Source organism: Camellia sinensis, chromosome 7 (genome assembly GCF_055761805.1).
Source record: "Camellia sinensis isolate YWXY chromosome 7, ASM5576180v1, whole genome shotgun sequence".
Lineage (NCBI taxonomy): Eukaryota > Viridiplantae > Streptophyta > Magnoliopsida > Ericales > Theaceae > Camellia > Camellia sinensis.
In genome coordinates, this window is record NC_138967.1 from 157,889,481 (window position 1) to 157,904,216 (window position 14,736).

Genomic DNA, 14,736 nt, shown 5'->3' on the forward strand with positions numbered 1-14,736 from the left:
TACTTCCGCTAGCCCTTTTATTTTGTTATTCTATTCAAAGGCCTTTGGGATTCCCAGGATTACTGGCCAGGTATGGCTCGAAACCCATAAGAACGAGTTTGGGTGGTGACCGAACACATTACTACCAAGGTTAAGCTAGCTCCTGCCTGGTAGCCGAAGTTAAGTCCCAGGGAAAGATTATCTCAACCGACACTTCCGTCATGGGGGCAAGGAATAACTCCTTGCCTTTGACCTTTCAAAGTCCCAACTTCTACCGGAAGATATGATCAGGACGGAGCATGTGTCAGACATCCAGATGATCAAGTTTGTGGTGAACTCCATGACTAGGGTAAGCTTTTCAATCGATTATTTTTTTTAACTATTTGCTAATTTTTTCTTTCTAACCTCTTCTTTTTGTAGGCAATTCAGAAGACCCACCTTGTCATGGACCAGGGTGTGAACTTGCGCCAAAAAGTGGCTGACCTCACCGCACAAGGCTTCTCTTGAGCTGGCCAATGCTGACAACGCCCAGCTTCTTGGCAACTTTTCTATGCCGAGCAAGAGAGAGATGAGGCATGTGCCGAGCTCGAGGCACTGAAGAAGGAACAGTCTAAAGCCATGAAAGTGGCCCCAAGATTAAGGCTTCAAAGACGTCGAGCGGTGCTTCACAAAGCAAGTCGAAGCCACTAAGGACATTTTTTTCACATCTGGCTAGAAGGTGACTTGCTAAAAGCTTGGTCATGGCGCTTCAACTGAGGTGTTCGCCGCTCTTCCTCCCCACTTCCTGCCGGGCTATATGGTTTCATACGCTGAGAATGTCTTCAATCCCTTGTAGGAAGAGGAGGTCGAAGAAGAGATAGAGGCAGCACCAGCCGAGCTTAGTGGGGATGAAGACATGACTACAGTGAAGTAGGAGAGAGCTGCCCATGGTGATGACTTCACTAATGATTTGTCCCCTCTTGTTTGACTTGTTAGTTTTTCTTCTTTTTTTCTTTTCTTCTGTTTCTGAATATTCTAACCGGGCTATCTGTCCCCTATTATGTACTCGAAGCATTGAATTAATGAAATTTGCACAACTTTTTTGTCTATGATTTTGGATTGATCCGTGTTTACTTTAAGTCGTGCAGCGACACCTCAGTAAGGAACTATGAACCAAACTTAATTTGCCAAGCAAAATTAGCTCAGCAACGAATTCTGGATTGAACATAACTTGACTTGTCTTGTATAGGAAAATCAGCTAGACAAGGAGTTCTAAGTTGAACAAAACATCAATTTCATTGGCCGAGCAAAATCCAGTTGGCAAGGAGCTATGAGTTGAACAAAACATCAACTCATTTTGCCGAGAAAAACTAGCTCGACAAGGAGTTTTAAGTTGAACAAAACATCAACTCATTTTGTTGAGCAAAACCAACTCAGAAAGGAGCTATGAGTTGAACAAAACATCAACTCATTTTACCGAGAAAAACTAGCTCGACAAGGAGTTCTAAGTTGAACAAAACATCAACTCATTTTGTTGAGTAAAACCAACTCAAAAAGGAACTATGAGTTGAAGAAAACATCAACTCATTTTGCCGAGCAAATACTAGCTCGACAAAGAACCCTGAGTTGAATAAGTCATCAACTCATTTTGCTGAGCTAAACCAACTAGACAAGAAGCCTTAAGTCAAACAAAGCATCAACTTGTCTTGCCTAGCAAAACCAACTCGGTAGGAAACCTTGAGTTGAACAAGTCATCAACCCATTTTGTCAAGCTAAACCAGTTTGGCAGAGAACATTGAGTTGAACAAACCATCAAGTCATCTGGCCAAGCTAAATCAGCTTAGCGGGAAACCTTGAGTTGAACAAATCATCGACTCATATTGTCGAGCGAAACTAGCTCGGCAGCCTGTTGCCCCTTGTCCACGGCAACTCAGCAGAAGTGAACGAAAATAAAGCTACAATCTCAAGTAAAATGAACCGTTCTTTCCATAAAAAAATTTATAGCAAAGGTTGGAAAATTATATCATGAAATGGGGGGTTACATTGAAAGAAGAATTAGAAGTAGAATTGCTTCTGATTCACGGTGTTCCATGGCTTGGATATGGCTTTGCCGTCTAGACCCTCCATATAATATGCCCTTTTGCCTGCCAAACCGGTTATTTTGCAAGGTCCTTTCTAGTTTGCTCCCAATTTTCTTTCTCTTGGTATCAAGGTGTTGCCTATCACTTTGTGCAGAACCCAATCCCAATTTTGAACTGCCTAGGATAGACTATTTTGTTGTACTTCCTGGATAGTTCCTACTGATATGCTGTGATGTCGATTAGTATCTTTTCTTTTCACTTTTCCACGAGGTCCAATTCTAGGGCGATGGCTTCTGCGTTCAAGTCCAGCTCAAAGTTCTCACTCCAGATGGTGGGCATGCCAACTTCCAGTTGGATGACGACCTCCATGCCATATGCTAAGACGAAAAGAGTCTCCCTCGTTAATCGTCTTGGCATTGTCTGGTATGCCCATAGGATCAATCCATTTTCCCATTGTCTTCTCTAACCTTTTCTTCAACCTATCTAGAATGGTCTTCTTCGGCGCTTTTGCCTGACCGTTTGATTGAGGGTAAGCTGGTGTTGAATTGAAAAATTCTATCTTCAACTCCTCGCAGAATCCTCTAAATAGTTTTCCATCGGATTGGGTGTCATTGTTGGAGATTAACGCCTTGGGGACTCCAAACCACATTACCACATTTTTCCAAACAAATTTCTTCAGATCTTTCTCCTTAATGGTCGCAAAAGGCTCAGCTTCCACTCATTTGGTGAAGTAGTCTGTTGCCGTGATAAAGAACTTGCGGTTTTCAGGCGCAATTAGGTGTGGTCTTACTATATCTAGCCTCCACATGTGAATGGCCAACGACTTATAAGAGGGACGAGTTCTCTGACCGATTGATGAATCGGGTGTGCAAATTTTTGACATTCTTCATACTTTCTTACGTATTTTTGCGTGTCAACTTGCATGCATGGCCACTAATACCCTTGTGAAATAGCGCGATATCTTCTGCCGATGTGGCTTCCACATATGCCTTCAATGATTTCAAAGAGAAAGGCTTCAACTTTGCTCGGATGGATACACTTCAAGTAAGGCCTAGTGAAAGACTTGTTGTACAAGGCGCCAGAAGGAGAGAGCCAAAACCGCTCAGACTTAGCCTGAATTTTGTTTACTTCTTTCTTGTCGGTTGCTAACATCAGGTTCCTTAGAAATATTATGATAGGGTCCATCCAAGAGGGTCCTAGCTCGGCACAGAGGACCTCTGCCAGTTTCGATTCTTCGATGCTGGGCCTTGGAAGGAATTTAATTAGTAAAGGGCCACGTGTCAATTTGTCTGCTATAGAAGCTAAACTAGCTAGCTCGTCTCCTTGGCTGTTCCTTTCGTGGCCAATTCGTTTGACTCTGACTGCTTGAAATTTTTTGAGCTCTTTTCTTACAAGGGTCAGGTATTTGGCCATTTTGCTGTGCTTGGTTTCATATTTTCCAGATACTTGGTTGATGATGAGCTGGGAGTCCCTGTAAACCATTAACTAATGCTTTTAACGAAATGCACTTTTTGGCCTAGCTAGCAGCGTCTCATACTCAGCCTCATTGTTCGATGCTAGGAACCCAATTGTGATTGAATGTTCTTCGATCAAACCATCTGGCAAGGTCAAAACTATATCTAATCTTGCACTGTGTTTGTTTGAAGTGCCATCGATGAAAATTTTCCACGTTTCTCCGATGAACAACTTCTAGCATTTTGAAGGTTCTTGAGATTTTTAAAGAATCAGGCGGTCTTTGTCTTTGTTGTTCGGCTTGGCAGCATATGAGGCTGTATCTTTGCTTGGCAGCTCAGTTATTTTCGCTTCAAGCATGCTAATGATTGTAAGTTATATGGCATCTTCCCCCCCCCAGCGATGTGTTTTTGGGTTCTACATGTTGTTCTGTTACTCCAAAACTCAATAATGCATTGCTAGGTCCTAGTAGTTCTTTAGTTGACAGATTGATAGTCTAGCGTGCAACTTCTACGACGCCTTCCCCATCTTGTTTGGCTGGTAGGTTGGTAGCAACTGGAAAGTGTATAGGCCTTATAATTTTCGTAATGTCGTCTTCGCTTAGATTGGTTAGCTCAGTGGGATATGTTGATAGGATAGTAGGCTTCGCAACTTTCGCAACACCCACTCCTCTTTGTCTGAATGCATTTCTAAAATCCAACGGGCAAACTAAGTGAGGCCCTGGCAATAATTCTGCCACAACGTTGGCCAATGCTTGGGCTTTGATAGCAATTCTAGGTTGAGACTTGGTGTTGAACTGTCCCAATTCGACTACCCACTTTAGAATCCGACTTGAGAAGTATGCTCTTTAAAATAAGGCTTTTAATGGGAACTTAGTAAACATTATGATTGTGTGAGTGTGAAAATAGTGCGCCAACTTCCTGGAAACCATCATTAGTGCTAGGGCAAGTTTTTCCAACAACAAATATCTCGATTCTACTAGATGTAGTGTTTTGCTCACATAGAAGATTGGAAGGCATTGTATACCCTCTGCTCTAATGAGCACCACACTAATGGCATGTTGGGAGATGGCCAGATAGAGAAAAAGTTCTTCACCCGGTATTTGCATCATGAGAAGTGTGGCGGATGGCAAGTAAGTCTTCAAGTCTTCCAACACTCGATCACATTTCTCATCCTATGAGAACTTCGACTTTAGAGCATGAAAGCAAGGACGTCAATGATTTTAAGACCGACTTATGAATTTATTAAGTGCGGCTGCCATCCTAGCAAGATGTTGCACGTCCTTCGCTAAATTTGGCCGCTTCAGCTCCTGTATGGCCTTGATTTAGGAGGAATCCGCTTTAATTCCTTGGTTGGTCATCAAAAAACCCCAAAACTTGCCTGATTTGACGCCAAAGGCATATTTAAACGCATTAAGGCGCAACTTATGCCGCTTAAGGAACATGAACATCTCTGCTAGATCCTTCAGATGATTGGCCTTGTTCTTGCTCTTGACCACCATGTCATCAATGTATGCTTCCATTTTAGTAATCATTCTCTAGAAGGTGGTCCCAGCGTTCTTCAACCCAAAGGGCATGACTTTATAGCAGAATAGCCCATTGAAGTTGTGAAAAAAGTAATCTCTCAGTCAGGCTCGTACATAGCGATCTGGTGATAGCTGCAGTAAGCATCCAGGAAACTGAGCCTGTTATGCCTGGTTGTAAGGTCCACTAGCTGGTCAATTCGGGGCAAGCTCTGTTGACCATCTTTTAGTCAATAAAGACCCATCATTTTTCATTCTTTTTGGGCACAACTACCGTGTTGAAACCCACCGAGAGTAGTGCACCTCTCCGATCACCTCTGCTTCCAGTAAATTCCTTATCGCTTCCGCCACCACCACGGCATAATGAAGTGTAGATCGCCGCATTCTTTGTATGATTGGCAGAGAATTTGGAAAGACATTGAGTTAGTGGCACATGAAGTTTCGATCGATGCCAAGCATGTCGTAAAAAGTTCACAATCTCCAATCGCTCTTGGGCAGACAAAGATGACCCAAGCAAAAAGAACTTACTCGGATCGTTCTCGTCGTTTCTCACTTCCACCAAGTCTTCAACAGCTTTATCTTAAGTTTTCTTGCCGACATCGTCCAGGACCTTCTGATCTTCCAGTCTTTCTATCATTTGCACAAAGCCCTTGGCTACTCAGCTTCCATTTACAGTTATGAAACATTATTTGGCCATGACTTGGTCACCCCACACTTCCTCTATTATCTCGGTGGCAAAAGGAAACCTCATTACTTGGTGGCAAGTAGATGCCATCCTCTGCTTAGGATCAAGTTGTAAGTTGAAGGTACCTTCAATACTCAAAACTCTACTTGCTTGACGATAGAACATGCTTTGACCGGTAGGATAATCGTCTCAATCGACTATTCTGGTTGTGAGTTAAAGCCAACTAGTAGCGAGGTTCCTGGGGCTAAGTCTTTGTCTTCTAGCTTAAGCTACTTGAAAGCGTCGTAATGCATTATTTCAACTGAGCTACCTTGGTCAATTAAAGTGCGTTTGATGTCAAAGTCCTTGATGCGTAGCGTGACAACCATCGCGCCGTTGTGTGGGGTTTGGATTCGCTCTAGATCTCTACTAGAGAAAGTAAGGACATCTTTTACTTCGGCCTCGTCTCTTTTTACAGTGGGCTGAACAGACGGAACTTCCCTCATGTGTTCAGCCTTCTTGATCATCCATCTTAGCTCCCATATCTGCACTGGTTTGACGATCGAATGGATCACGTTGATCATACCTTGGGGAAGGGCGTCCAAGGCGGCTAAGCCATTAGGTTCAACTTGGCCTTAAGATACAACCTTAATGCCTTCGCCAATATATTGGTCCAAATGCCCAGCGGCCATCAATTCTTTAAATATTGCTTCAAAGACACATAATCTTCTGTTCAATGTCCTTACTCGTCATGGTAAGTGTAGCGGTATCGTGGGTTAAAGCTCTTTTAGATGTCTCCCAGCTTAGCCGATCACCGGACGTGTGCCTTGTCACAGATCTTGCTAAGAATGCAATAGATCGAGATTTTGAAGACCGTGGTGATGTCTATTAGGGTGTTCAGCTTTCTCTTAGCATCCTCCGTGACATTGTGAGGATAGTTTGCCAGGTCAGAGTTATGGTTCTTATTATTGCAATTGTTTCCACAGTTATGTTCTCTTCTACGGCAGTCTAGACGATTTCTCTCATATCCGACCATGTCAACTTTCCCCATAATTCTTTTATTCACTACTACTAGATTTACCTTCACGATAGCTATGGCCGCGTCATCCTCGACATGAATGTGTTTGTTGATGCGTTGCATTAGTAGCCCATAGTCGAAGGTTGGTTCATGGTAAGCGAATATCTGAGTCTATATCTGACTAGAAGACCGCGCTTGTATTGGATGATTGCTAGGTTCACCGGGCAACCAAGAATCTCATTGAATATTCCCCAATACTTGGTGTTATACATCTTTAACGAGTCGCTCAGTTCTATCTTGATTCACAAAAAATGGTAAACCTTCTTAGGCATTTTGGTGTTTGTCTTGAATGAGGTGAAAAACGCCTCTACCAACTGCTGCCACCCCTCAATACTCTCCTCTAGTAGGTTGTTGAACCACTTTAGGCGCAATTCACCAAAACTCGATGGGAACATGAGGCATATCAATGCATCGTTACGTCGATGGCCAACCATCACTGTTGGAAGTGGCTCACGTGCATGCATGGATCGCTTTTTCTATCATAGAGCATGAATTTTGGCTGGTAAAAATCTACAGAGAGTGGCGTGTTCTCTATCTCGAGGAAGAAATGGGTGGGGCTTAGCCTCGCCAAGTCCTTATCTAGTGGCACGGGTACAGCCAGGCGTGGTGGCGGTATTACGACCTCCTCGCTGGCACGCCCTTCGTGGGTCAGCAGCTGCAATGCTAGCACCCTTTGTGCCTCCCTTCAGTGCACTCACTCCTCTAATATGTCCCTTAAATTCCCCAATTGATTAGAATAGGAGTATCTCGACATTGTTAATGGACGTGAGGGCCTGTAGCTACTGTCTCGAGTGCGGGACACCTTCGCTGATGTGATGGAGTTGTCAGCTTTGAGCCTTCTGGTAATGGAAAGTGAGGGCGTCAGCCTCTCACTGCGACTGTCTAAATGGTAGAACTAGGCGCGCTCATTGTGGTTTTCAACTCTAGCAACACCCTTTCCCTTCAGCTGGTGCTTTATAGCCTTCATCTTTGTTGCCATCCTTCTGATGATGGCGTCTTGGTCTCTCAGCTTTCTCTCTAGATGCTAAGTGTGTGATCGTCGCTGCTGTCAGCCGTGTCCTTCTAGGCTCAGAGAATGCCCAGAACTCCTTGGGCATTTGTCTCGCACATCTTTGGAGAGTCCTCGCATGGAGGTCTCCAAACCAGTCAACGTCGGAATGGCGGGCAAGTCGTCTTGCTGCCAGACTGACTTTAACATAATGCCATTGATAACGGACTTCGAAACATCATCGTTTGCCATGAAAAGTGATCAAACAAGCTTGAAGGTCAAGGTTTTGTTTATTTAAGCTTCTCACAGACTGCACCAATTGTACGGGGAGCAAATATTTTACACTTTCGGACTCCTTGCGTCCAAGTTTCGTGTTTCTCCGAACAACGTCATCAAACCTGAAAACATAGTGACAGTGAGCTACTAGACAAGTGTGTTGCCGGAAAACCCCTCCAAGGGACAAATTAGCACTCGCAGAGAGAGAAGAGGACAAAAGAGAAGATAGCTCTATGTAAAAAGATTGTAGGCCTGTTGCATGGAGGCATTGCAAGGTTTATATAGTTTGTGTACGCACTACCTTACTTGTCTTCTCTTCGGCATGTAGATGTATTAGCCTCTTTTTGTCTTACATCTGTGTGTGTGATAATACTGCCAAACAATATCGACAAAATAACCAAATAGTATTGACGCATACAGGCAGTGGGTTCCCTCATCTAATCCTCAATTGGGCAATGTGGAGGTCTCCGCCGAGCTACTCGTAACTTGGTGCTTGGCAGACCACTTCACGAACTATTCCTACCGACTGGCCTAACTCTGAAGTACCCAACCAGTCACCTACAACTTAGTCATGTCAGTTGAAATAGTCTAGTTCAGCCATGCTTGACACTGAGCCAAGGATGGCACGATTGGTCTACTTGCAGTTGAGTCACCGATCTCGGTCATCTCTCCACCTAGCCGAGATTGAAAGCTGTCCCTTAGTCCAGTTGAGAGCAATACCTATTCCAACAGACTTAACCTTGGACCGAGCTAACTGAATACCTCAGCCCAGCGCTTGGTGTCCCTTCAGACTCGCTGTAAGGCCTAGGACAATGAACCAAGTCCTAAATATGCTCGGTCCACTTGTTCGGTGAAAATCCCCCTCTCATATATATATATATAGTGAGAGAGAAGAGAGAGTGATTTGTTCAAATTGTTTTCTAAGTCAAAGAAGATGAAGATCATAATAGAGATGAAGATGAAGAAGGAGATCTCTCCACCACCACCACCACATTCATGGCTTCACCATCCACCATCCCAATCTCTCGCAACCAATCAGCCACCACTTGCTCTACCACCACCCAATTCTAGCCACCCATCGGCACCCTAGCCTTCTACTCCTTCATCACTTACCTCTACACCTCTATCCACCATAGTTTCTCCCAATATCACCCTTGATCGAGGCTCGTCAACTGCTCTTTCCTCGTTTACCCTGACTCTCTCCCTCCAACGTTGCCACTCATATTTGCAAAAACTATCTTACTTCCACAATCGCCTTCGTCTCGGCTCTCTCCCTCTCTCTATCTCTCTCTCTCACCCTTTTTTTCTGTCTGTCTGCCTGTCTGTCTATCTCTCTCTTCGTCTTATTTTACCTCCTTACTACTTGACCCTTGTTCTACATTTTCCATCCAATCGATCAACCCTTCGTTCTCTTTGGTCATATTTTTTTCGATCACAAAATCCTAACAAATCATCTCGTTGATCGAACAAAAGGAGAAGAATCGAGGCAACAAAGACAATGTGTCAATAATCAAAGACTATAGACTAAAGACAATGGTGGCAACAGCAATAGCAGTAGCAACAACAACGATGAAGATGACGGTGGATCTGAGTTCATAGATACCACTACCATTATATATATATATATATATAGTGAGAGAGAGAGAGAGAGAGAGAGAGAGAGAGAGATGTCTAGGTATAGGTAGGGTGAAATGGTAGAGAGAGGAAGATGAGGAAACATGGAATACAAAGTGATTTTGAATTGATAGAGATGTGGTTCCCAACAAATAAAAGGCACGTGGATTTTTGGGTAAAACAAATATGGATATTTTGGTCATTTCACTTAAGCATGTTCTTACGGACAAAATATTTTAATGTGCGGACTTTTAGACAAACAAAATCCAAATTTCGATTTATGGGCCGAGTCTATAATTTACATTTCTATTTATTAGATTACGTCAACTGACATGACATGGCGTCAGAAACTATGGGTTCTCACATACAAGCCCAATTTCAGAAACTATGCGTTTTCACATACACGCCCAATTTCAATGTGCTAACTAAACATGTATTAATGAATTGAACAATACGGCTTGATGAATCATAGCATAAACATGTAACATTAATACATGAATAAAAGTGTTGTGACAAACAAAACCAGTCAAATTATGACGTGTCAACAATGTTTTGACTTATTAATGTTGCTCATCATTTTTTCCACTACATTCTAGTACGATAATACGATTATGTTATTCAAAAGTTATTATAGGAGTTGGTCGCTAAGTGTCCATGACTAGATTGGCTCTTTACATGTTTTCAGTTGTGGCTCCCCATATGGCCACATCGCCCACACCTGATCTGACTTAACTTCTCTCCCTGAGATGGTATCTGATTCTTCTTCAGTCGTCCCGGAGGATGCCTAACTGTCGGTGGAGATATGATGAAGTCATCTTCCGAAAATGACGATTTATCGACTGTTGGTATTGGCTGAATGCATCCAAAATGAGCTGCTTGATATTGGACGGTGAAAAATGGTTCAACTCATGTACTAAAATCCTTTTTGCTATTATGTATTGCAACCACCACACGTGCACACGGGAACCCATTCAGTTGCCACTAGAAACATGAACATGAATGCCTACCAATGTCTACCAACATAGTTGAAAATTAATGGACCTCGTATATGTCTTCATTTTCTTGGCTAACAATCCACGTTCAACAACTAGAGTATGTCTTCCTTACATAGCTTTCCATTTTTGGACAAAGTAAGCCATTCCAATTAGTAGCCAGCAATTTCCACTTTGCCCTCATTATCATTATATGATTACTGATAGTATCAAACAATCTAGTGATTGGGTAGTTACGTGTATCATGTATCTATTTTTTTATTTTTATTTTTTTTGAGCAGCAAGTGAAAATAAATTTCATTAAAACACAAAAATTACAAAAGCTTGGAAAGAAATTGCATCATTATCCAAGCTATGCATCCCAACAAGGTTGGCACCCATAGCAGGACTAATCATATGCATTTCCAAAGCCCCAAAAAAGAGTTGGAAAGATTCCAACTCAAAACCCCTCAACCTCAGAGACAATACAACCTTACATTCTCCTACCCAAACAAAATCTAATTTGCGCCAAGTTATACATAAAATCAGTGATTGAAAAATGAAGATCCCTGGATGAGGATTTCAACCAAAATGCAAGTCTCGCAATGATAACTTCATGTAGTTCCTCCATGTTTGGTTGGATATCTTGGAAGAGACAATCATTCCGGTGCTTCCAAATGGACTAGAGAGCGACCAAAGGGATAGCATTCCAAATTCTTTTTTTAGATTTCATGAAATTGTTTCCAGCCCACCACTACAGTAACCCATCAACAGTTTAAGGCACCACCCACTAAGCTCCCTACCATTGCAGGAGACCAGTCCAAACTTTCCAGATCATAGGACACCAGATCAGCACATGCTCAGCTGTTTCTTGTTCAGCCTTACAGAAAATACATACAGTGATAGCACTATCATCCAGCACTCCAATTTTGTGTAAGAACACTGATATTTTTACCTTATGCTTCCATGTGAGCCATCCAAAAAATTAAACTTTATGTGGGAGGTACTTGATCCACACCGATCTGCTAGAACTCTTGACTTCACCATACTCTAAATCAGTGTGATTGTATAGGGTTGAGACAAAGGATTGACCTGATTTGGTTGCTAACCAGACTACTCTATCTTTTTCAAGCAGATTCAAAACAAGACCAGTTTTGATAGAAAGATTAAGAGTGAGGAGCTCCTCTTTTTCCCATTGAAATAAAGCCCTTCTAAAGCTGATAACCCAATTTTCAGAGTTACCTCATTTGTTAGCATTATCCCTAAGTGACCCATCCTTACCATTTGACAACCTGAAAAGTCTATGGAATAATTCTTTGAGGCTAACTCTACCATTCCGGCAATCATGCCAGAAGCACACTCTACAACCATTACCCACTTTAATCTGAAGATTATTTGCATAAAATTGCAATAGGCTGACCTTTTGATTTGCTGCTACCAAAATATCTCCCCAAATCTTAGAGAATTTGACCCTTGTTTGAAGATTTGGACGCCAATTCCCACATTCACCTTTGTGTTTGCAACATATCACCTTCTTCCACAGAGCTTGTTCCTCATTGGCATACCTCCACCACCACTTTATTAATAAACAAACATTCATGTCTCTGATTCTTCTAACACCCAATCCCCCTTGCTTAATACTTTTTGTTACCTCTTCCCATTTCACTAAATGAACTTTCCTCTTTAGCTCAGCTCCACCCCATAAAAATGAGGCTTGTAATTTTTCAATTTCTTTTGTTATCCCTTCTGGTATCTTCAACAAAGAGCGGTATTACATCGGCAGAGTAGATAACACTGCTTTAATTGGTGTTAACCTTCCTGCAAAGGAGAGAAATCTCCTCTTCCAACCAGTAACCCTGAGCTTTATCTTCTCCATGACAGGTTTCCAAAACAACTTCCTATGGGGGCTAGCTCCGAAAGGCAACCCAAGATACTTCAGTGGTGCTGACTTAGTTTTACAGTTTAGCATGGAGGTAAACTCATGGAGCACAGATTCAGAGATACCAAACCCACATACTACACTCTTGTGATAATTTATCTTAAGGCCTGATACAACTTCAAAACACCTAAGGATCCTTTTTAAATTAAGCACTTCTGACCAATCAACATCACAAAACAACAGGGAATCATTTGCAAATTGAAGATGAGACACTACTACATTATTTTCACCAAAAACTACTCCTTTCACCAACCCCAACTCCCTAGTTCTCATAAGTAAAATGTTCAAAATTTCTGCAGCTAAGTTGAATAGGAAGGGGGATAATAGGTGCCCTTGTCTGAGACCTTTTTGAGGACTAAATTCCTTAGTTGGTGAACCATTTACAAGGATTGAGATTCTAGCTAAAGGGAGACAACCTTTCATCCAAGAGATCCATTTTGCTCCAAACCCAAAACTAGATAGCATTGAGAATAAGAATTCCCAGTTGAGGGAATCATAAGCCTTCTCAAAATCAATTTTGAATAGCAGCCCTCTTCTCTTTGTTCTTTTCCATCCATCCACTATTTCATTTGCAATCAAAACACCATCAAGTATGTTTCTTCCTCCAAGGAATGCTGATTGTGCTTCACCAATTACATCTGCCATGACTTTTTTTAGTCTACTAGCAAGAACCTTGGTGAGTATTTTATAAGCTAACCCTATAAGACTGATGGATCTATACTCATTTCAGGTGACTGCATTAATTTTCTTTGGTATAAGGGTAATGAAAGAGCTGTTCAAGCCACTAACCAGTCTGCCCCTTTCATGAAAATTTACCAAAAAGAGCATCACATCTTCTTTGAGCACCTTCCAAAATTTCTAAAAAAAATAATAAATTGAACGCATCTGGCCCCGGAGCTTTGTTTCCATTACAAATTTTGATAGCTTTCCAAACCTCCTCTGCTGAAATTTCTGAGTCTAGCATGTGAAAGGAACCACTTTGCCTCACACTTTTAAAATACCCACCTATCACATGTCTATGCCTCCACTCTTCTGAAGATTGCTTTGTAAAGTGCGACCATACCTCATACTTGACCTGATTTGGTTCCTCAATTGTCACATTCCCAACAACAATGGAGTTGAGGGCATTTCTGTTTTGTCTACTAGTAGCCATGACATGAAAATATCTTGTGTTCCTGTCCCCTTTCATATTCCAATCTAACCTTGACTTTTGAAGCCATGCCCATTCCATCATTTTACTTAATCTCCACATTTCATTCCTTGCCTCACTTTTTTGTTTGATTTCAGCATCCTCCAAAGGTCTTACTTCTACCCTCAGATCTAAGGCATTCAGTTCATCTTCTGATGCTTTTAGTTGAGCTGCGATATTACCATATACTTCTCTATTCCACTGTTTTAATGCCATCTTTAAAGCCTGTAGCTTCCTTAGCAGATTGTACCCAGCAGTCTCTCACATCTATAAATCCTTCTAAGTATTCTCCACAAAAGATGGAAATTGTGAGTGTAATAACCAAGCATTTAAGAATTTGAAAGGTTTAGGACCCCAAGCCCTCTCATCTTCCGTACGTACTATAGGGCAGTGATCTGAAACCAACCTAGGCAATCCCCAAAGCTTGAATTTTTATCTTTAAATCCACTCTGGGCTCAGAAAGAATCTATCAATTCTACTCCATTTGTGTCCATCATGGGCATTGCACCAAGTAAATTTTCTCCCTACCATTTGCATATCATTCGCCTCACATCTATCTATGAACTCATTAAACTCTTTGATGCCCGTATCGCTCCTTGAGTTTCCTATTCTTTCCCCCAGATTTCTGATCTCATTGAAGTCACCTCCAAGACACCATGGTTTTGGGAAGATGAACTTTAAATACAACAAGGACTCCCATAGCTTACCTCTCCTTATAATATCATTTGGGGCATAAACATTTAAGATACCACAATCAAAGGAATTCAGAATGGTACCTGAAAACAAGATGAAGTTTCTATTGCTACAGCATTCTGAAAGTTGAAAAACACCATGGTCCCATAGGGATACCAATCCACCAACCACGCCTAGTGCATCCACTACCATGAATTCAATCTTTTCTCTTTGCCACAAACTCCTAGTCACCAGATTGGTCATGCTTGACCTTTTTGTTACTTGAACAATTCTGTAGCGCTCGAGGTCATCTCCCTAGAACGTTTGCCCTT

The 14,736-nt window shown here is 41.9% G+C and overlaps 1 protein-coding gene across 1 annotated transcript; it reads right to left on the reverse strand.

Moving 5' to 3' along the window:
* Positions 1-13,345: 13,345 nt before the first annotated feature.
* LOC145796238 (uncharacterized) lies at positions 13,346-13,948 on the reverse strand. Its single transcript, XM_082881289.1, has one exon. It carries the CDS (start codon positions 13,946-13,948, stop codon positions 13,346-13,348), a length of 603 nt encoding a protein of 200 aa, XP_082737415.1.
* Positions 13,949-14,736: the final 788 nt, after the last annotated feature.